The 24,712-nt window shown below is 39.5% G+C and overlaps 2 protein-coding genes across 8 annotated transcripts in view; both read right to left on the bottom strand.

Annotated features, from left to right (window-relative positions):
- Positions 1-573: 573 nt before the first annotated feature.
- Positions 574-12,619, bottom strand: mdm4 (MDM4 regulator of p53). 2 transcript variants are annotated; one of them, XM_017694717.2, is made up of 11 exons: positions 12,459-12,619; positions 11,159-11,243; positions 10,979-11,053; positions 10,468-10,601; positions 10,303-10,352; positions 7,073-7,137; positions 5,580-5,685; positions 3,921-4,081; positions 3,515-3,703; positions 3,328-3,405; positions 574-2,978 (listed from the first exon to the last, which is right to left on the bottom strand). In XM_017694717.2, exons 2-11 carry the CDS (start codon positions 11,231-11,233, stop codon positions 2,415-2,417), a joined length of 1,497 nt encoding a protein of 498 aa, XP_017550206.1. In that variant the 5' UTR covers positions 11,234-11,243; positions 12,459-12,619; the 3' UTR covers positions 574-2,414. The 2 variants fall into 2 exon arrangements, with proteins under 2 accessions (XP_017550206.1, XP_017550207.1); XM_017694718.2 differs by having other exon boundaries at positions 3,515-3,688; positions 12,459-12,618.
- Positions 12,620-16,083: 3,464 nt separating this feature from the next.
- Positions 16,084-24,712, bottom strand: part of atp2b4 (ATPase plasma membrane Ca2+ transporting 4) — a 98,653-nt gene continuing 90,024 nt past the window's right edge. For 3 of the 6 annotated variants that reach the window (XM_037532320.1, XM_017694715.2, XM_037532317.1), the window contains one exon: positions 16,084-20,042. In XM_037532320.1, coding sequence (XP_037388217.1) covers positions 19,770-20,042 — 273 coding nt within the window. In that variant the 3' untranslated portion in view covers positions 16,084-19,769. The remainder of the gene's footprint in view (positions 20,043-24,712) is intronic. The other 3 variants (XM_037532319.1, XM_037532318.1, XM_017694714.2) reach the window with 2 other exon arrangements.

Raw genomic sequence — 24,712 nt, 5'->3', positions numbered from 1 at the left:
CTCATCTCCAGCAAGACAGCTGTAAATGTTGCCTAACTCTAGCTAATGATTACAATATTAAATACAGCATTTAGCAACTTTATTTCCATATGATGAAAATCATAATAGTATATTTGTATTAATATGCTAAAAGGGAGCTTTGGCCCATTTCTTAGAAGGCTTGAGGGAGGGTATATTAGGGGAACTCCTTACCCTAGATGTCCAGCTGTACATTTTCAATTCAAGAAAAAAAACAAAAAAAAAAAAAGATTTTGTAAAAATACTGTTAGCACATGTAAAGCCCTCTCCCAACAACTTGCATCATTAAAAGTGGTAATATTAGATAATAGGCATCCAATGAAAATTTGAAAAATGTAAATTTCACAATTAGATTTGGCTCACCATCAGAAAAGGAAATGGGGGCAGGGAAGTTACCCTATACTAAATTAAATTAAATATTAAAATGAACTGTTTTGGGTGACAATACACCACAAATGTCCTATGGCTACCTCAAGGGAAAAAATGCTAAAGTACAAGGAAAAAAAAAAAAGCAGGATACGGCTGGTTAAAGACAGCACCTTGATGCAAAAAGAAGAGACTTCACGTTGCACTATTTATTGAACTAAAAACACAGAAATGCTGCTCAGAAGCAGGAACTATGTTCTGAAGCAGAACCCATGTCTGAGAAAAACAAACAAAATGTACAAACTTCAATAATTATGGCAGTGACTTTAGCACATATATATCCTCTTAGGTTTAATACCATGTGGCATAATGAGGCTAAAATACAGCTAATATAGCTCTCACATCCCCAATATATACTTTACATGAGTCCTTAACTCTAAATGACATTTCTGCATACACTTCCACATCAACTAGCAAGGTGAAAAGCAGTGGAGCTGTGTTTATACAGGTATAGAAAATGATTCTAACCTTATATCTCCCCCTGGTGGTGAGAGTCAGTACAACTATGCTTCTGCCATGGATGCCACTTGTGTTGAGCAATCAAATGAAGACTTCTCAAGAGGCAAAGCACACAAATTACACAGTTCACATTAAAATGCAAACAGAGAACAAGTTGAGCAATAAAAGGATAAACAGAAGCAGTTGAGCACTCCGTTTAGGAACGTAAAACAGCTGCACATCTGTGAACAGGACCAGATGGGAGAGAGAAATAAAAGGGGAGGGAAAAAAAATAAATAAATAATTGTACTACCCCACCCCAAAAAAACAGTATTCTTTTAATCCCTTAACCTTGCCTAAACTCTAATTATAGCCAACTGAAGCACAAACAATACAACAGCAGCACTGGTTACAACTTCAAACAAAACATTTTCAAAAGCAGGAAAATGAAAGAAATTGTACACAGAGGGCAAGTTGAAGACAATCAGTGCCTACAAAACTGAAGTCTCGAGGTCCTTCCAAAGTTAGCATGTGTAGTCATCTTTTTCCTGTACAGGTAGAGCCTAAAAGAGAGACTGGGTAAGAAAAGAAGGCACCAAACAAGAGCGAAGGAAAGGCAGGGTTGGCCCAAATGCGGTCTGATAGGACCTGTGCTCGGCAGTCACGGCTCACTGGTGCTCAGGCAAAGCTAGGACTGAAACTAAAGGTGATGAAAAGAAACTGCACAGTAACCAAGCACTGAAACAAGGAGGCAAAGTCATCAACCACCTGACAGCTTTAAGTCTATTCAATCTGAAAGTGCAGAAGCATCACAAGACCTGCAAGCCAAGTATTTCGGCACCTTTTAGTGTAGGCTGCAGCAAATAGGTTTTTTTTAGCACACATTTATAATACCATTGGTTTTTGCAAGACCACAGACATTCAGATATTAAAGGATGAACTGTAAAAAGTGATACTTCCTGTAACCCCAGAAAGCACCAGTCTTTCTCAGTGGATAATCATTAACAAATGAGAACTATTGAGTACTCTGTAAAATACCCAAAAATGACTGTGGTTGTGTCTCACAATCAATGTGCTGACCTAGTCAATCTAGACAGCAAACTGAACTGAACCTGAACTGGTTAACTACGTTAATAAATAAATAAATAAATAAAAAAATAGTTAGCAACTACCAGTTTAAACTCCCTCCACCATGTGAATTACTGTCGCTTTTGGAACAAAACCTCACATCTCCTGAAAAGTAATTCTGCAGGAGAAGGGGGGAAAAAAAACAAAACAAAAAAACCATGCATCTCTGTTACACATGCTTGCAAATATTAGAGCAAAACTTCAGCTTGATGCAAAGTTCACGTAAGACCTGACAATTCCATTAATTATACTTAATATTTAGATATTCAGTTATGCTGCATTACTCATGCATTTTTGGCCCAGGGTTTAACGCCCTCTTTAATATTTACAGTATAAGAGCTCTATACACATTTTGCAAATGTGTGTGTTTAATACACAAACCACTGCTCAGCCCCCTGCCTCCATCAGGCAACGAAAGTCTTTATGACTTTCTGGATGATCTGGCCACAGCCAGGACATGGAGCGTGGAATTTGTGCAGCTTGCGCGCGCAGGGGAAACAGGTGATCAAGTGAGCAGTGCGGCCATGAATGATGTTGCCATTACGAGGCCGGATGCGGCATAGCCTGCATGGCTCCAGCATGGCCTCCTGTTGACACTTGGTCTCTCCGTCCAACATGTCTTGGCTGTCCCCTTCCGAGCTCTCCTGGGAGCTCTGCAGTGGGCGGCAGGGGGCCTTCCCCTTGGCTGAGGTGGAAGAAGTAGGCAGGATGCGGGCGACCTGATACGAGGGTAGAATGACGGGGTCAGACACGGTCCTCAAGCAATCAGGCACATCGATGCCATCATCCTCGTCTTCATCTTCATGGCTCTGGGGGTGGGAGCTGCAGACAGGGATGTCAGGGACTGAGATGGAATGGACCAAGCGGGGGCAGTCTTTGTACCAGTCCTTGCGCAGGGCCCAGCAGCGCATGCAGTAGCGCTGCAGGGGAGAGTTGAATTTGCGGCATTCAGTGCACTGCCATGCGTCCTGCAGCAAGAAGAGATGCTTGGTTTAAAGCCACGCAGTGTGAAAGTTAGAATTAGGCCTATGCTGGTAACAGAATCCTATTATTTAAAAGTAAAAAGTGTAAAAGTGAAAATGTGGTCTTTGTACCATGACAGCTTTCTGTTTTTACTTACATTTTTCCACACCATCCCAACCATTTTGGAAGAGGGTAGTGTTTTTAAAAAAAATAAATAAATAAATAAAAAAAAAAATTAAAAAAAAAAAAAACACCCCACACACACACACACACACACACACACACACACACACACACACACACACACACACACACACACACGATAGATTAAATACCTCACATAAAAACACATACCTGTGTGGAGATCTCCGTGTCCGTATCATCACTCAGACACTGGGAGTCATCATCTAACTCCTCCTGCATCTGAGAACACTGCAAACATTAAAGGGACATAAGCAGCAGATAACACAAGTGAATGCCATCTTATCGTACACAGACATGTCAATAAAAATTGGCGTGCTTGTGAAGTGGCACCCTTTACCTCTTTGTCCTCCTTGCTATTCCTCCCTTGCTCTTCCTCCTCCTGTGGGGACTCTGCGTCGCTGCCCTGCTCCAGCGCTGCCTCCTTCATCTCCACGCTCACCTGCTCACTTTCAGCTTCGTTCAGAAACCACAGATCATCCGTGGTGTCTGAAACAATGGCTGTGTCCTCCTCCTGCCCGGGAGACACCTGCTTTCTCAATCCAGTTGCATGAAGCAAATTACAGTGCTTTCACAGCTTTGCACTAAAACTACACATAAGTGAGCAAAATCTAATTTATTACCGAGGCCTTATACTAATGTTACAATGAGAAACAAGCAGAATGTTTTCTTAGTTTTTTTCTGTAGCTTGATTTGATACATAGAAAAATCCATACATTCATAGTGTGTTAGCTTGTCCTTCTTACTTGATTCGTGTGGATGTCTGTCGAGCCATTGCTCCTGCGTGTGTAGTTACTGCGCAGATTACCCAGAAACCACCAAGGTAAACCAGACAGGTCCCACTCATCAAGGCTCACGTCCAGCTTTGGCCGCTTGCAGGCTGATCTTGGCAACCCATCTAAAGAGTCTGTGGGCAATTTCAACAGATGGGGGAAAAATTTGACACAAAATCCATGTAAAGTCAATTATCCAGTCAGTAGCTCAAATTTTTTTTTAAAATACAATGATACCTTTTACAAAACGTTCCATTTAGCCAGAGTACAATACTCCATCCATCGCCTCCACACATGCAATCACAGCAAGCATGAACAAAAAACAGCTACCTGGCTCTAAACACATCATGCCATCCTTAACTACTCCAAGGTATTCCTGAGTAAACACCTACGGTGTTAAACAGCTACGGTGGATGATGGGGTTTTTAATAGAGGGGGAGAGGAAAAAGGCAACCAGTGAGTGGAGAGATGCCATCCTACCAGTAGAAGTCAGAGTTGCTTACTTAGTTTCAGCTTCACAAAGCCTAAAAATGCAACTGCAGTTAACAACTTTTTCCATTAATCCAGGTTTAGATACTCAAGCTATGATTAAGCTTCCTGTGCTTATACATGAAAGCAAAAAAGCTAAACATGCAGAACTCATACTATGTTAAAGAGGGTAAAACAACTGTAATGGTAAAAAAGCAACACCGTCAGTGCAGCAATGGTGTTAAGAATGCAGGGCTTTTATATTCTTCACATCTGACATTTGATGAGATGCCTTGTTCCTCCACTAAACAGCAATATTTTTCACTTGACATTGACCAGAATTTTTAATACAAGAATAGTCATGAAAGTTAAATAAAAAAATAAAAATTTGGATTAGCTCTTGCATAATGGTACATGTTCTCAGCTCAGAACCATGAGCTGTCTGAACTTTATCTCCACCAGACAGCAGCGTAGAACCACTGTCTTACATTTAGGTGCTTAACATTTGTCTATCTTAAAGACTTTAGATGGTCACCTTTCTCAGTGCCAATATCAAATCACATGTCATCTACTATAGATTTGTGGTCTGGCTCTGGGTTTAATATAGTATAGTAACAGCGAGGGATTGTGTGTTTCCACCTCATTTGGCCAGCATGTGGAGGACTGAAGCTTTAAGCTTCCTATACTTTTTCACTCGAATAATGCAGTACCAATTTGAATATGAAATTTAACTGAAATGCCCAACCCTACCATGGAGCAGATAAAGCCTACAGCAGTTCAATCATTTCAGCAAAGCAAAAGGACATGATGTAAGGGATTCACACCAACTGATTACACAAATGGAATCATGTGTCTTCCTGCTTGTTTAAAATAAAAACCCACAGTCACACTGGCCCTCTGGGGATAAGGTTGGATACCCCTGGCCTACAGCCAAACTTGCTGTCTGGTAAAAAGATATCCACCGTCATGAGACAAAAAGAACTAAATAAAGTAAGATCAAAGTAAGTTTAATGCTAGCTGGATATGGAATAAATAATGCTTTGTGGAAAAGGTCCCAAGTGTCATAATGCTTGAATGACACTAAAAAATGTCTTTTAACTGAAATAATTAAGAAATGTACAAATACGTTAAATGCTGCACGTATGTGAGGGTGTATGTACATACCATCATCCGCATCCCGCGGTCTGCGCTGTGAGGAGTTCTGTGTGGTGCAAGCACTGGCACCGCCGACACTAAAGAGCTGGCTAGAGCTACACATCCTGCTAGACACCTACACAATGAAGGAGAGGCTGAATCAGTGCCTACTGCAGAAGCGTGGTAACAGGCAGAACGGCAGCTCCTCCACTGCAGAGGCCTTGCTTTGTGGCTACAGAATGCCACAAACACACAGAGGGGACAGAGGGAAATGGGAGAAAGGGACCTGTGTTGTAGGTTTTAAATGGCAAACAAACCCTCAGAGGATCAAAAATACCATACAGCTTTACTTCTCAAAACATTGCTGCTAATGGCAGAAGAAGGCAGTAATTTAAAGCACACACATCAATCTGATTGCCTATCAGCATTCAAGAGATGTTAAAAACTATATATTGTTAATACTAAATCAATGCACCACATTAAGTGAAATATGCAACTCAAAAGTGGCCACACCTTTCAACAGAAGTGCATAACATGCAAATGTTTACGGTTTTTCCAAGTGTTCTTACATTCTAAACACTGCACTACCCATCCCTTCCTAAAAGGTGTAGCCACTGTAAGCATCAATGAAACGATAACTGCTAGGCTTTTAACACCAGACTCGCTCTTTCATCACCCATCCCAGATTCTAATCTTCACCATGGCACTCCTGAGTGAATCCCTGGCCATGGCAATTTGCCTAATATGTGTTAATGGATGGAACAGTGTAGGATAGAGGGGGGAGAGGGTGGAGAAGGCCAGTGAGTGGAAAAAAAAAAAAGAGCTGCTGTCCTGCCAGAAGAATTGACCGAGCAGAGAAGGAAACTCTGAATGACAAACAGAGACAGGGACTCTGTTTCCCCATTGGCCAAACTTACGCTGGTGGCTCTTTCCCCTCCCCAAGACCACCAGGCAAAGCTGGCCATGGGGATGTACAGAGACGGTGCCACTCTGTACAGACACGTCTGATGGAGGCAGCTGCTCTTCCACCGCCTCTCATGGCAAACTTCAACTTGGCTCACTAGCTACCAAACAGAAATACAACACCAAGCACTGCCTGAAATGGCCCAAGACAATGAGGATCTAGAACTTCAAACTTCATCTTGGCAAATTACATTTGGTAAGACGCTTTCTTAGGCAACTGATCAAGATAAAATTATTATCATATTGAGGATTACGGCAAAAATGCTTTCCATTAACAGGCTGAAACAAGTGTCAAAATCATTACAAGTAAAATTTTACATAGCACATCTACATCCAACATCTCAATTTATTTTGCTCCTTCCCAGTGCTTTCCAAATACAACTAAACCTCATCCAAATACCTCCACAAATGTATTGACACTTCTGTCAGCCCATCAGTCAAACAGACAGTCAAGATGAATTATCATTAGGGGTATTTATGATCTCTCTGCTATAACACCTGTTTGCCATGAAAGGGGCCGTTGAGCAGCGTTTCTCCTGTGCACCATGCTGTCGCTTTACCTGACCAGGATCTTCACAGGGAGACTCATTAGAATCCTTGCCGACTGAAAGATTCTTTGCAGCGTCTGCATTTCAAATGAGACATAATAACAAACAAAAAGAAAAAACAAAAAAAACTGCCCTTTGTTAACCAAACACACAGCATTCATTCATATGTTTGAGAGACACTTCATGCCATTAGTCAGATCTGTAGGGGCGAAAAAAATAAATAAAATGCAGAAGAGTAGACCTTGTTAAATACCAATGTTTCCTATCATTAAATAAGCCAACTTAACTGGGAAACTAGCATTTGTTTTTTGAGTGGTATATGCTAATTTATTGCCAGAAATACAATTCTCAATCTATTTTCAAATGCACGTATTTCAGATTCCAAGCTCTGTGTAGGCCCTAGATCATTGATACTTCAGTGTGCAGCAGAGGTTAGTTTTTTTTTTCTGCTAACTGAAAATACAGTTTGGGTTAGTTTTACTGAAATATGGTGTCACACACACCTCAACAGGTAAGAATAAAAGACAAACTCAAAGTGGAAAACAGCTATATTAGCAGATATAAGCAATCGATTTATTACAGCTACACTATATGTCCAAAAGTATCCATGCACCTCTTGTAATTAGTGAATTCAAGTGCTCCCATTGTTCAGTGTTCAATGGCACTCGAAGAACTTGTGTAACCTTCATAGAAAAGCACTACCAAGAGCATGGGACATTCTGGAGCAGTCATGCATGAACCTGAGGTCACCCAGTGCAATTCGTCGAGAGGTATAAAGCACAGGGACACTGAGTAGTGGAACTGCATTCTCTGGAGTGATGGAGCACCATCCAATACCTTTGAGCTGGAGTGACTTCTGTAATCCAGAACTATTCACCCAACATCAATAGCTGACCTCACAAATGCTTGTCTCAAAATGCTAATGTTTCAAAATCTACAGTAAAGCCTTCCCAAAAGAGTAGAAGCTGTTATTGCAGCAAAGTGAGAACGAAGTCCCTTGAACACCCTTGAATTCAGAAGAAACGCTGGATGAGCAGGTGTCAAAAACTTTTGGACATAGAGTGTAGCTATGGTCTGTATGACCAAATATGTATATCATGATATAATTTCTGATGACTTCAATAAATAACATGGTATACATACACTAACCTAGCCACTAAGTACACCTACACTTTATTTCCAAAAATATTCGCTTGTCAGCCTTCACACGCATTCTTAATCCAAGGATTTCCACAAGGTTTAGGAGTGTGTTTGTTACCATTCTTCCAGAAGCGCATTTGTGAGGTCATACACTAACGTTGGACGAGAAGGCCTAGCTTGCAGTCTCTGCTCTAAATCATCCCAAAGGTGTTCTATCGGGTTGAGGTCAGGACTCTGTGCAAGCCAGTCAAGCTCTTCCACACCAAACTCGCTCATCCATGACTTTATGGACCTTGCTTTGTGCATTGGTGCAGTCATGTTGTAACAGAAAGAAGCCTCCCCAAACTGTTCCCACAAAGTTGGGAGCATGAAAAATCTTCAAAATCTCTTGTTCTGCTGAAGCATTAAGAGCTCCTTTCACTGGAACGAAATGGCCCAGGCCAACTCCTGCAAAACAACCTCACACCATAATCCCCCCTCCACCAAACTTTACACTTGGCATAATGCAGTCAGTACAATTCTCGTGGCAACTGGCAAACCTGGACTTGTCCATCATACTGCCAGACAGAGAAGTGTGATCCATCACTCCAGAGAACATGTCTCCATTGCTATAGAGTCCAGTGGTGGCGCTTTACACCACTGCATTCAACGCAGCGGATTGCGCTTGGTGATTGGGCTTGGATGCAGCTGCTCAGCCATGGAAACCCATTCTGTGAAGCTCTGTTCCTGAGCTAGAAGGACACATGAAGTTTGGAGGTCTGTAGTGATCGACCCTGCAGAAAGTTGGCGACTTCTGCGCACTACTCGCCTCAGCATCCGCTGACTTTGTGGCCATCGCTTCCACTTTATTATAATACCACAGTCAGTTGACTGGAATATTTAGTAGCGTGGAAATTTCAAGACTAGACTTGTTGCACAGGTAGCATCCTATCACAGTCCCACACTGGAATTCACTGAGCTCCTGAGAGCGACTCATTGTTTCACAAAAGTTTGTAGAAGCAGTCTGCATGCCTAAGTGCTTGAGTGCACACTTTTGGCAATATAGTGTACCTTTGGCCAATTTATCAGCTCCACTCACCATATAGGTGCACCTTGTAGTTCTACATTTACAGACTGTAGTACATCTGTCTCTCTCCAAGTATTATGTGGGGGTGGACCATTTTTAGCACTGCAGTGAAATGGACGTGGTAGTGGCATGTTGCTGGTACAACTATATCAGACCCAGCAGTCCTGCTGGTGTTAAACACCGTGTCAGTGTGAATGCAGTGCTGAAAATGATTCACCACACAAATGATACCAGCAGTGTGGGGGGGCCCCTGACCATTGAAATTAATAAGAAAATTCATATTCTTCAATCAGTACACCACCCACTACCAAACTTAACAATACAAGTAGTACTTAGTGTTGGTTGTAGGTGCTTTTAAGGCTATTCTTATAGGTTTCTATAGCAACATGCAAATTAATTGTTCGCCAGGAAAAAACTGCATTCTTCAGATATCCATTAACTTACGATAAACAAGCTCCTAATCAATAATAATTGCACTTCTAGAAAATGTGTAGAGAATGTATAACAATGTAGACATTAAATTTATTATTATTGATAATAATCAATTCACAAAATATACACTTAAGGTGGAGTGTAGCCATAGTATTTTAACAATTCTGTATGATGATACTTCTGACGACTCTACTTAGCCTGAAAAACATCTAGGGGAAACACTGAATACAATTCCGTAAACTCATTAATATAATAGTAACATAGCAAGAAAAGGTATAGACAAGGTTTAAAACTACAATCATATGGCCCAAACACACACGCTCACACAAAACTTAAAAATAAATAAGCAAATAAAGAAAGGAAAAATAAATAAATAAATAAAATAAATAAATAAATGAAAAACTGGCAAGGAGGTCATTGTTGGGGAGAACTCAACAGAATAAAATGATGCCTTGGCTCAGAAAACATGAGCAGGTCAGCACAGTTCAATTTCACCAGGACACAAGCATACAGTCCAAATTCTGATTTACACAATCTTTTGAGTCAATTAAGATAAACATATACACATAATTAACGCACTGACTAACACATTCAGTCGACTTACCCGAACAATCCAAAATAAACAAATTCCTCTTCAGCATCTCATACACAGGGCTGTGAAACAGACAGTAGCCTATTAACTTGTGAAATCAGTTTAGGAACATTGCATATTTAACTGCTCTTTCCTTTAAATTGTACAGTTTTCACCTCACAGCAGGTATAAACTCACCTCGGGTTTTTAACAGAAAAACTCTCCACCTCCAACAGCTCTCCAAGTGGGTCATCTTGACAATGCACTATATGCTGTCTTTGTTTATCGTACAATTCCTTCACTATGATGTATTGGCCAAGGTAGTGCATGACCTGTGAAAACCAATGGGATACTGGATCACTATGCAGCTCAGGTTACGCTCACACCACACTATAAAATCCCAAACTTCAAAGGGCCCAAATCACAGAAAATGTTATTAAGAAATACAACAGCCACAAAAAACACTACATCCCTCCCTCCATCCATCTATCGCTCTCTCTCCCTCTCTCTCTCTGAGGGATTGAAAAATGGTCATGTAAAAATGAATCAAGACTGGTAAATCAACCCACACAAACGTCATACATAGAGTTGGGGGTGGGGTTAAATGCTGTTCTCAGAGACCCCCAGATGGCCCATATCCTTTTGCTCTCTCCTTGTGTGCTGAAACCAGTTTAAGAACCACTAGACTGGTGCATAGACTAATACTAACCTCCTTCAGAGTAAACACCTCCTCCTGAGCTCCTGCTACCCGAAGAATCTGCAGGAGGGGGGCCTTGGGCTGAACCTGCATCACCAAGAAGTCTGATTGATTTTTAAATTTTTTTTTTTTAATTTCACGCATTATATCAGTCCTTTTTCTGCAAAAACTTAAAATACAAAACAAGCTTACCTGACTTCCCTCCCCCGGAAGGGCTCTGCATGTTGAGTTTAACCCTGGGTGCAGGGATGATGACATGGAGGTCATAGCTGGCTAACTGTGAAAGAAAAAGTGTCACGTTTTGACTTTAAACCATAATAATCTTACCGGCCATGTTATCTTGCCCTGGAAAGGCATAAAATGGCAATCGGTCCTACCTCAGCTAGCTTATAATGTTGGCCACCCACGTTCTACTGTCATCAGCCCACTGACCTAGATATGCCAGAGAGCTAACTTAAGGACTTTGAGGCTCCCACTTTCATTCTTTGCAGCACATTGCTTAATATCCACAAACGTGGCACCTACTATTGACACCATTAGCTATCAATACGGTCATTTAGAGATGAACCTATATTGTCTATTTCAGAACATTTTAAGTATAAAAAGCATCCTTCGCTCATTTAATAGAGACGTGTTCAGCAAACTGACACTACTTCCACTGTCGATACATCGGATCTAATCAGAAAACCACTTTTCATTGGAGAAAAAGGGCTTGGTTCCTACGTCCAGGGAGACAGAAGCGAGACAGCAGTCAGTTAGCGCGTTCTCCACATTTCGTTCTCCACACTTAAATCTCCCGATTATAAATCATGAGAAAAATAACCACAATTTTAACATTATGAATAACAAAAGTATTCATTGAAATTACTCAGAGGGCTTTACTGGAGAACTGCAACGTCTGTGGCTACGGATCATCCTTTCAGAATGAAGAGGAAAGTTAGCAGGCGCCGCTACTCTGAAACAGACGCCGTTACATTAGGCCGTTATAACCGCTAACTAACTCATCTACAGCAGATATCAACAGCTAACGTTAACGTTAGAAATGGGCCCTTGATACGTGCTAAACAGCTGGTTAACCTAGTTAGCGTTAGCTACTGAATCGCATTTACCACCTGTCACCCCACAGCTGGCTAATGTAGCGAGCTACTTAGCCAGGTTAGCTTACATTCTGACTTGAAAGCTTCCCGAACTTTCTAACTTAAATGTTAGTTATCCGCGGTCACGCAAGTAATATGAAATGAAAAAAAGCTAGTTAATGGCGCCTGCTGCCCACGTTAAATCTTTAAAGTTTAACTAAGTTTTACCTTGGATAGCTAATAGCCTAGTTAGCCAACTGACGTTGGCGCTAGCTAGATAACCTCGCTGCCTAACCTAGGAGCATAAAAACTGCTAGTTTGTTTACACGCTAGCTAGCTATTTAGCTAAAACAAAAAGCGGACGAAGTGCAGCCTTTCAACGATACCAGCAAAGCAAATTAAGAAAAACAACTCACCTTAGAATTAGTGAAGGGTTACATTGTTGGCACGCTTGAAGGAGTCCCACGGATAATGAAAGCGGCTTCTGTATTGTAGGTTATGTTTCTTGCCAGCCTATGCGCATTTAGCCGCCTACTATCATTGACGTGGTGCTGCGCAGGAACGTAGGCGGTTGCAAAAGAATCGATTCGCAAAGAATCGATTCACAATTCCATAGATCAGAAGTGTCTTATAAATAAATAAAAAAGACTTGGCACTTTCTTCTCTTCAAAATAAAAGCGTCCAAATAGAAAAATATATTTCATCTGTAGATGCAACAATCAGAGGGGAAAAAAGGAACAAATCACTCTCAATATATTTCAAATCCTAATGGCTTTATTTATTTATTTATATATAATATATTATATATATATATATATATTTTATATATAGTTTATATAACTTTGACCTCAATTGCTTGATTATCATTTTTTCCTTTGTTCTGTTAACTTCAAACGACAGGACATAAAGAACAAGGCATTCCACATGATCATATATTACAAAAGAGTAAAGAAAAATTTGAATGTGTGCACATCACACGCATACATACATACATACATACATACATACATACATAATACACTTGCGTTTTTGTTAGTATAAAGTGATGAAAAATGGGCATGGCTGTGTCCACCGAGACAGAAGAGAAAAAGCACAGACAGGGGAAAAAAAGGAGCAGGTGGGTGGTAGGGTGAGATCGGGAGAGGTCGAGATAGAAAGACTTGACAGAAGTCATTAGGAGATAATAAATAATTTTATAAAATAATTCTATTCAAAATCAATAAATCTGTTGCATAGTTGGAAGCAAACAGGACTGACAATTTGGCATGATAATGGTTTATATTTACAAAAAGGGAGGTGCTAGGGGGAGAGTTTAACAAATGTTATATTTTGGCAGCTGAAACACACACCGACAAAAGATGCTGTTTATGACTGTCAATAGGCTGTATGTACACGTACACACACACACACACACACACTCTCTCTCTCTCTCTCTCTCTCTCTCTCTGTGTCTCTAGCAGAGGCCTCTCTCCTGAATTGACAATGATTTACAAAAAATGTTAAATGATAATTTCACTGGAGTCAAACCTAAACAAATTAAGAGATTTTCTCCAGTTTCCATCATAAAAAGGCTTAGCTCCATCATGCTCCATGGATCAGACTTTATCATTTATTAACAGATTCAAACACATTTGGTGACAGTGTCACCTTGTAGCCCTTAAGGTTTGTATTACAGATTCTCTGTCATCTGGACAAGACTGGGCAGATGTAGCTGGACTGTAAACAGAGAGACTGGGGCAAAAAGCATCAGAGAAGTTGCCCATTGAGCACATAACTGGCCACACGAAACAATCAGAAAGCACTTTAGTCTGAAATGACCCAGCTTTTTAACTATGAATGCTTTTTGTTACAGCAGCATTTAAGGCAAATGCAGCTGCCCACTCTCAAAAACAAAAAACAACTAAAATTAACTCCATTAGTTCAATCTTGGCTACTCAACCAAGCAAATCTTCAATTTCTCAGGCAACTGACACAGTGGTATGTTTTGCTCCATGCCGTTGAATGGCACTTCAGTGATTGGGAGAACAGCACACAGGAGAATTTAAAAGCATAAGACATTACATTACTGTTTCACATTAAACGTACCACCACCGTGGCAAATGTAAACAGATGACCTCAGGCTCAAAAGTACGGTGACCTCTGTGACATGCAATCTCAACTGGTACGGAAAAAGAGGATGTAAACCAAGGCTGCAAACTCATCCACTCTAACTTCCACACAGACTAGCCACAATTTACCATCTGGTGAAGACGTCCTCACTCAAAAAAGTGATGTATTCAGTTTAAGTGATTCAAATGTGTGCATGAACAACATAAATCAGCATCACATTTGCCTAATGTTGGCCATAACTGTGTTGACAGGGAAATGATTAAGACCTTTGAATCAAGCAAATTCAACACATCACTTCTTTCTGTGCCATAACTTTAAAACAGGCTTGTGAAAACTCCTGCCTATTGGATGTCCTCAGATATTTCATTTCCTTTGTACTTCACGCTTTTCAGCTTTTTCAAAATTTTTTCCTCTCATTCTAATTCAGAAATGTTTGCACTTTGTAAGAAGAAAGAGCAAAGTTATAAGTTCAGAACTACATGAATTTGCCTCAGACTGAAAATGGCCATTTACAGAAAGGCATGTATCACTAAAACAAACATTCAAGTGACCAAAGCCAGTCACAGTAACTGCCGGTTACTAAAAAAAACAGTATCAATATATTAATATTTTTTGCAGGTACTTTCATATATCTGTGAAATAATCACAAAACAACCGAAATAAAGTACAGATCGACAATCTTTTGATGTTGTGTATCAAACCAATGGAGCAAGAGGTGCTTGTGAAAAACTGCATATTCAGAAGAAGAAATGGGTAGTTGTGTATGAATGACTGGTTCCTACTGTTTTAATGAATTTCTCTCTTTTTATGGCATGGTAAAGAAAATCAAACTTTCCATACCTGCGCCACGCATGCAAGAATCAGCCTGCCTGGTTACTTTTGTTTCATGCCTTCTTTCATCTTTGATAGCTCATGCACAAGTTAAAGAAGGAACAAGATTTAAAGGAGATGGTGGCTAACGGAAAGGTAACAAAATGGACACATCAAGGTTAATTAAAGTAAATCACCAGCATTTCTCAAACTAACCTGTATGTGCTGCATCTGTATTAGTACACATAAACATGCCAAAATGATGTTTTACATTAATCACCCATATGCTATAGATTGGAGATTTGGAGATTTTTGACTTTGTTGACCTGAATACTGACTTACGATCTCCAAATGATGACTTGTATTCTCAAAAATGTACTTAATATCTTCAAATAATAACTTAGTATTTCAAAATCACTTTTCTGACAGTGACAACTTTTCTCAAAAAAAGAAATGACATTACAGTCAATGAGGTGTAAAATATAAAAGAAAGTTATTATTGTAAGAAAGCTTTTTTATGAAGCTTTTTAAAGAAAACTTTGCCATACTGCTTCCAGAGATGGATTTGAAGGAGGAAAACAAAGAAAAGGCTAGCAGTTACACATCAAGCAGAAAAATGCTGGAGTATTACTTTAAGTGGAATATATATATATATATATATATATATATATATATATATATATATATATATATATATATATACACGTACACACAATATATACACACACACATATACACAGATATATATAGATAGATATATAGATATGTATATAGATATGTGTATATTTATATATGAAATACATTCTTTGGCCACCACTACCAGTAATGTTGACGTATGACCACTAAGTAACTGTTCTTGTGATCTGTTGACAACAAATAAAAGGAAACCAAATGAGACGTTGTTCACCTGCCATCAGCGAAACACCCAAGAAAAAACAACAACAAAAAAAAAACAGCATCTTATCGGTGTGTGTTTCTTCAGACAAAGTCCAGTGATTGAACGTGAGAGGAAGTGCGTGTGTGCGTGCGTGCCATGGGCCGACTTTCGTTCCAAGAACAAGGAAAGATTCGAGGATGTCTCATTCCATACTTAATCATGCAGAACATTGAACACATATATAGAACAGTTAAAGGATTTTTCTTTTAAGCAACACAGGACACTAGAAATACCACTCACACCAGGTTGTACATATTGCTTTGAACCACCAATTTGTTTATAAGTCATGCATGCCACATAGATGATATTATGTTTATACAAAAATAACACCAGTGCTTATTACTGTATTCATATGAAGTACAGAGTTTTTCTGTTTCTTTTTTGTCCTCCTCATAAATACAACGTTTGCATGATTTCGCTTATGTAAATATGCAAAATAGGTGGTTGTGACTAATATTCCAGTTTCAAAATGCAATTTTTTATTTACAATTGTGATGGATCAACTCCTGAACTCCCAACCATACAAGAGCTATGAGCAAATTTCAATAGGGTAGCAATGCGGTCAAATTCAAGCTATTGCACACCATCCATAACCTTCTTAATTTTTTACACTACGCAACATGACAGGCTTGTGCAATACCAAATTGTCCTGCAAAGCTAAACTGGACTAACATTTTAAATTCAAATGGTTGATTCACATCAGTGTACAGCTGCTGAACATCCAAAAGATGTAGAGGGGAGAAAAAAAAAAAGAGCTTAAGAGTTCCTTTCACAAGTACTCCTGAACATCTTTAGGGACTGACCAAGAACTCTGAATAGGACTATGAGGTGTGGGAGCAAAGTAGTGTTTTATCACCAACATTTTTATGAAGGGAACTGAACTTGGAGAAAGAACAATATTAAAATGACAAATTAATGTTTGTACAAAAACAACACTTTGGCAGAACTTTCTTAAAGCTTCGCTTGGTAACCACTGACTGCTCTTTGAAACTACACTGAATGTAGCACATGGTACATGCGTGAAGTAAACTTAAAAAAAAATGTACACACACATATTTGTGAATATGTATGTTGTATGTATGTGTGTATGTGCATATATATTACACACACACACACACACAAACACATCAGCATCTAATAATTGCAACAGAGTAGGTTTCAAATCATCTAATGGAACATGATACTTGGGAAAAAAAATCTAAATAAAAATAAATTATGTTGTGATTCAACGAACAGTGTAAATGTACATACTTGATGAAAATATGCCTTCTAATCATTTCCTTTCCACTTGAAACAACATACAAAATCCTTAATTAGAACTAGGCATAGCAATGCAATTGTCTCTGTAACATTTATAAAGTATCCAGTTTGGTGGAGATATAACAAGCCTACATTCTAAAAGGCTTTTATTTTGCCAATGCACATATACCTTTTTTCCCCAGGCCAACACGTTCACTGAACGTGGTCAGGCAAGAAGACATTTAAAACGGTCTCAGCTTAGTGCCTGACCCATCCCATGGCTTTACAGTAAACAATAAGTCAGGTTCTCTTTCTCATATCCACGGCCATAGCCTGGTTTTGAACGTGGCATAAGTGTTAGCATAACTGCCAAAAACAAACAAAACCAGAAAAAGAAGTACTCTACGGCTTACTAGACTAAATTTGTTACGTCACCAGACTTTCCAAGCCTATACACCTATAATTTATATATTTCCAAAATATTAAAAAGTTACTTAATATAAAAATACACAACAATTGTAAAAAAAGAACAGAACATTGAGCTTTATATGAAATTCATACATGCTTCCCCACAGTAATACCTCATGTTTTTACTAAAAGTGAAATAGAAAGGGTGAAAAAAAAAACAAAGCAAAAGAAAAAAAAACCCACACACCATAAATTGCCAGTAGGGGGAAGTGCGGCTTCATCTAAACGCTGCAGCCTTTGTTCTGTAAACAGAGAAGTGGTCCGTCGTCTTCTTTTTATTTATTTATATATTTTAGTTATTTATTTATTTATTTCTTAGGCAGTGACTCTTGGTGTCTTTGATTTTGTCTGACAATATAAAGCAAAGAAAAACAGAAAATAAAGTAGAGGGGGGGGGGATGGGATATAAAAGAACAACCTATAAAATATGGCTCTGAGCAAGTAGAAAAAGGAGTATATCGAGGATTCTGTTTAACCTAGATCGGTATGAAGATAGGACTGGAATATGGCAGTACTACGATTCTGGTAATTAAAAGCACATGTCATGCATGCCACGCTCTTTTGAAAGCTGGCAGCTATGCTTTGTAATCCAGGCTTTCTGCTCTGCTAACAGGCCATTCACAGGGCTCGACTGAGGCTTTGGGTTGCATAATACTCATTGGTTAATTATGCATTTTTTTGTTTGGTTTTTATTTTCTCTTTTTTGAAACCATAAAAAGCATCTGGAATATGTGCTGCAGCCCAACACTTACAGGAGGAGTATTAGGACTGGCTGTGGAGCCAAGCATGGATCCCCATGTTGTCGACTTTGCAACTGATCATGCCTTAGGCAGAGCATCGGGTACAGTCTAAAGCTGAACACTAAAGGATTTGAAAGCTAGAAAAAAGAAAGACTCAAATGGCAGAATTTGAAATGGTACACAAACACACTCACAAGCATACACACACATGCAGGCACACCCACCCCCACACGCAATTTGTTTGTGAACCAATAAAAAATAAAAGAACTATACCCGAAAGATACACCCCCATTTCTCATAAAGTCAGACAAAGGTGAAACTACAGAAAGTTACATGCATTTCTATGGTGACGTGCTGTATCTTGAATTAATAAGGGGCATTAGATTACAACTTTTGTTTTTGAGGCAGTTGGATGAGCTGCTGTTTTTGTTTTTTTTACTACAAGAGGCTAGAGACCCAGTGGATGTGATGGGATGAGATGATGATGGTTGGCCCACCTCGCCTCTCTGCACCAAACAGGGGGGCGCTCTTCCTAACCAGCTGAAATCAAATATGTTTTTGGGGTAACTCTTTCACTCTGCTTTCACTGCAGCAGCTGTAGGTCTACACATGCAAACCCAAAATAATAAACTAAAAAGAGACAAACCAAGGATGAGCTACACTCAAGAACATCACACATGACTGAATGTATTTGAAAAATGACAAGAATGTAGTGTGTTCGAATCACTTAAGACATTCCATGTAAGTAGCAGTTTAAAAATAACAATAATAATAATAATAATAATAATAATAATAATAATACGGGGCAAAAGTTATAAAGACATTACTAAATAGTGATGTACATCGCCCGTGTGTTTCAAACCTCCAGAAGATGTCAGTGAAATAAAACCATGTATGAACAGCATAACTGCATATGTACTGTATGCTTCAAGTTGTATGTCTGAGAGTTTAAAAAAAAAAAAAAAAAGAACATTATGAAAATGTCCTGGGACACAAGTCATGGAGATAGCATAAAAATGTCAAAAAAGAAACAAACAAACCTGCAAAAGAAATACAATGTCAATGACAGGCTGAGAGAAGAATAGCCGCCCTCTTATAGGTGAGTTTAGGCCGTGCATGTGGCACGGGCCTGGGGCGACGGCATGTGTGCTTCTTTCAAAGCGCCCACACACCACAGTGCAATGAGGAGGAAAAAAGGGGGGATGCAGGGGGCCAGGAGAGGAGAGGGGGTCACTTTGACCCGTTGCCCGTCCTGGGTCTCTGCCTTTATGGTGTAAGTAGGCAGACCCTGACGTCCGGTAGATAGGGTAATAGGGCACTGGGAAGGCAGGTGGGGTTGGTAGGTGAGGTGGGGTGGGTTGGGTTGGAGTGGGTGGGTGCTTGCAAGAGCAGACCAGGTTGAAGAAGACGTGGACTGACCCTGGTCAGACAGAGGACTCATGGCTGCGGAGAAGGGAGGTGGGGTTGCCTGGGGGCTGGCCTCCCCCGCCCTTACTGGGAGAGGCGGAGGAGGATGAGGAAGAAGAGGGAAGTGTCTCGATCTCCACACTGCTCTCCTCGATCATGGGCACCCGCACTTCCTCCTCAGACAGGGGTGTGAACTCAGGGTGGGACATGAAGTTATGGATGGAGCTTCTAGACTCTGGCTTCTCTAGGCCCTCGTACAGGGAGCTACGGAAAGCGTTGACCACCTTAATCTGCAGAGGGAAGGTGCACAAAGAGAAAAAGGAGATTAAAAGAATTAGCGTGATTGCACTAGAGTGTCATCATTGTGTGCATGCATCTTTGTGGGTTGGGATATGCATGGAATAGGCAGAAAGCGACTGATGCATTGGAGCTGTGGAGGGACAAAACAAAAATGGTCACTGGTGAGAAAAAACAAAAAAGCTCTGCATACAAAATTACACTAAGCACAAGCACTTCAAACCAACATAAACAGTAAATAAAATAGTCAAATGAATCAATGTCACAACGAGAAAAGTGAAAAAGAAAAACAAGCAAAACAACAATGCTTAAATAAACAAGAAGAGACACAAATAAGATTAAGTGACCCTTATTAGTCCCACAACAGGGAAATTTCACCTCCATATTTAACTCCTCCATGAAGTGAAACACCACATATGCACTAGTGAGCGCACACACACTAGGGGGCAGTGATCACACTTGCCTGGAGCGGTGGGCAGCCCTATAAGCACTGCCCGGGGAGCAGTTGGGAGTTAGGTGCCTTGCTCAAGGGCACCTCAGTCACGTACTGTCGGCACTGGGGACCGAACCGGCAACCTTCTGGTCACAGGGCCGGTTCCCTAACCGCCAGCCCATGTCAAGCAGGACATATCACTACACAACTTCACAGGCACCAACACATCACAAACAGCAAACATGCCTACCACATTTACATTAACAGGCATTAGCCCACCACACGTGCACAATGTACAGGACAAGATACTGTGTTCTATGATTTGGAATAGGAATGAGAATAAGGTTGGAGGTGTTAAGCATGTAACAGAGAAGAAATGCATGGCAAAGATGAGAAGAATGTTAAAAAGGAGGAAACAAGAAAGAGACATGGTAAACCTGGAACCATGCGTATGTACTAACCCTTGCTTTCAACACTGCTCACGACTACAACTGTTTACCAATGAGTTCTTCCCTGAGCTTTTCAAAATGGTGCACATCACCTTACCCCAAATAATCAGCCAGTCTGAACATGTTTTCTTTTTGAAGTTTGCGTCTTTAGTAGGCCTCTGGCATTATGAAGCTAATGTAGCTTGCATGTAATAAAAGGTTTTACTGCACCAATCTGAATCATGAATAGTGTATTTCTAAAGCATTAGAGACTTTCGTCAAACCACTTTAAACTAAAAAAACTAAACTAAACCACTTTAAACTAAAAAAAAACTAAAGTTCAGCAATCTCAAAAAGACTTACGCTGTTTTTACACCAGCGTGTATTATTAACATGCTGACACTTGCATGCTTCTAGAAGAAGTTGCTATGATGTTGAAATTCTTTGTTTGATGCAGGCAATCATAACACACCAGCGGCAAAATGAACCATGATTCACTTGAAAAAGCAACAAGAACCTCAATGTTTGGCGGACCATGGTTCTAGTGCAGACCTGAGTATGGTCCTAGTATCACACCTATCAAAATGAACTAAAATGATGAAAAATTAAAAGTAGGTGTGAAAGCTCCCTTAAATAGTTTGAGGAAAGGGTTTGAGGCAAGGGTGTGACAACTTGTTAGCTACACTAGCCTCATATTTCCAGAGCGAATCTAAAGAAGCAAACTTCAGACACCTGACATGTCTTGGCTGATCGAGCATTTTTGGATTAAGAGGAAAATACGGAACATTAGATTTTTCTTAGAACTGTTGCATAAGGATCCTACAGGGTGGCAGTCTCTACGCTGAAGACATCACATGCCAGGGGTGAGAAAATGAGCAGAATAGTTCTGTCAGGCTGGTGCTAAAGTAAAGTGAGAGCAGGACGGGGAGGAGTGATGGGCTCATTCTTGTATATTTAACAGCTGAAGGTAGAGGGAGGGGAAGACTCCTCCCTTGGCATCAAAGAGCTGAATAACAGCTTTTGTTGCCAGAATTCTCCTCATCCAACATGTTAAGTGTTAGCCCAGTGCTTGTGCAGCATCAGCGCTTACAGTCAACCTTTTGAAGAAACAAAAGCAAAGAGGAAGATGCATTACACTCTTAATGAACATGTCTGAAGTTGATGTCTACACATTACCATGTCTGTAATGAGATGGTAAAGATCACTTTTAGTGTCTTAGTTTAGATGAAAGGGAAGAAAGCACTGGAGATAAGCTATTTCTATCAAGATAATACTGAGTGCAAGTCAGAGATTTCCGGTAATTCAATTCAGTCAAAAAAGGCCATTCAGTGATTCATTTTTCAGCATCAGAAAAAGTAGGAAATACATATTTAACAGAAAAGTATTCAAAGTCACCAGCACTAAATGTTATATGAAATCTAACTAATTTGTCGACTAATTTTTGTGCACTCTAAGGCCATTTTACTTTTCCATCATCTCAACCTTAAAATCAACACATTACAGCAGAGGCATTATAAAGAAAGACACAGTTCACCTGTTGAAAAATCACTGGTATAACACAATGCTTAACATGTCATAATCTTACAGGGAAAGTCAATAAAAAGAGCCAGTCAGCTTGCTGATACAGCCACAAGTGGAGGAAGGTCTTCTTCATTATGCAATGACATGTAAAAAACACGTTTTTCCGCATTATTTGAGTAAAAAGCCACACACCATTTATGTAATTCTTGTCAGACTTTAGTAGTGAAATCAGTTGATCTTTAAAAGGTAAATGTGGCTTTCAGTTTCAAGTTCATCAGTGTCTTCCCTTTCAAAAACACAAGAGCTGGTATGAGTGGAAATAACTGTTCGGGTGCATCGCCAAAACAGTCACTAAGTGTACGGTTTCCTATAAGGACTTTGGTTACAGCTGCATCTTCCTAGCAAAAGGTTCCAAAAGGTGCCATTGAAACTGTTTCCCTTCAGACAGACACTTACATTCACACAAGCGACTAGCTAAACACATCTTAAACACATCATCTTGTGCATCTAAAATGGCTAAAGGAGATATTTCTGGAAATAATATTTAAGATAAATGGAAGCAAATGAGACAACTATGCAAGATCTGGTAGACCACCCAAACCTGTGACCATCAAATAAATTATATATATATATATATATATATATATATATATATATATATATATATATATATATATATATATAAAAGAAAAGAAAATCAAGCTCCACTCTTGCTTCAGAGCTGAAACACTCCAAGTGTTTCAGTCCATCCTTCCACTGTGAGATGACATCTCAACACTATAGATCTAAAAGGCTGTGTAGCTGTCAATAAACTACTACTAATGAAAGAGGCAAAAAGAGGAAAAACTGTGAGTTGAATATCAAATATTGATATTGAATATCAAACATGGCTATGGAGACTTTGTTGAAAAACTGAAAACATTAATGAAAGTAATAAAGGAAAAGGAAAACACATTTAAATAGCAAAAAACTATAGTTATTTTTTGAGGTATCTTTTCTGTTAAATGTTTTCTGCTTCTTTTCTGATTCTGAGAAATTAGTATGTCATATTTAACAGTCATTTAGACTAGAAATTAAAAGGCTGTCATTGCCAGTCCTGTAGAATGACTGCACCAAATTACCCTAATCTTTTACAATGGTCATTGGGCCAAACCAAAAAGATGTCCTACTTTACACTATATAGTAGCGCTGAGCCATATGGTGTCTATACTGTTCTACTTTACACTACATAATAGTGCACAGGGTAAAGTAGAGCAGAATAGAAATAATATTTTACACAGCACTACTGGACAGTGTAAAGCAGAACGTGTGTCATACAACAATATTGATTTCTAGCTTTGGCTGTATTAATTGATATCTAGAGTTAACATCATTTCAGTTCAGAATTTCCTATGGCATAGAGTAGAAGCATGAGTTCATTAACTTTGTTATTTTGATCAAAATAACTACTGTATCATTACAGTTTAAGACACTCTACCGGTGCTTTTCCTCCAGTATGCATTTCTGTCTGATGCAGCTGAATGTGTTTGGACAGACTGATGTACAAGGAAAGATATTTCCTCTTCACAGCCAGTGAGGAACAAGCAGACATACTGCTGATTTTAAACATGCACATTGACACACAGTTCTTCAGTATCCCTGCACTGTAAACTGCTCCATGCTTTCCCTGCTCCACACATACCTATCTCACAGCAGCCTTTTAACAGGCATGTGCACCTACTTGAAAACAAGGACTGAAAAAACAATAATAACCAACTAATGGTTATCAACTACTGATGTCTTTATCAATATCCTAAAAATACAAACAAACGATGCTAAAAACTGCAATTTCAAGTGAAGCTGGGAGCTCTTTGCTGCATGACCTCGATGTCTCTTTGCATTCTGGTCATCCAGTAAGCTCCCTGTGAAGACCATAGGCTGTTCTGCCTCAGATCTAGAGAAAACTGGCCTTTAATCTTAACAGGTCCTGTGGCCCCTCCAGTTTAATGTGCTCATTAAAGTTTAACCCCGCAGAAATGAAGCGAGGGTGGCCCTGAGAGAAGGGAGCAAGAGAGCTTGGAAAGAAAGGGCAGAGAAAGCAGAGGGAGTAAAACAGCAGAACAGAAAATACAAGACAAAAGCATTTCTGAAGATGGGTGCTAAGTTGGTTTTAAAATGAACTATCTGACTGACCATAAAAGGAGGCAGACCTTCTCTTAGATCTATTCTGACAATAACTGTCATTTATAAATCATTAATAAATAATTTATATATATATATTGAAAAAACAGAACGCAGGGTG

This window comes from Pygocentrus nattereri, chromosome 21, assembly GCF_015220715.1.
Source record: "Pygocentrus nattereri isolate fPygNat1 chromosome 21, fPygNat1.pri, whole genome shotgun sequence".
Taxonomy (NCBI): Eukaryota; Metazoa; Chordata; class Actinopteri; order Characiformes; family Serrasalmidae; genus Pygocentrus; species Pygocentrus nattereri.
The sequence above is the reverse complement of the archived record's forward strand: the minus strand, read 5'-3'. Positions and strand labels throughout refer to the sequence as shown.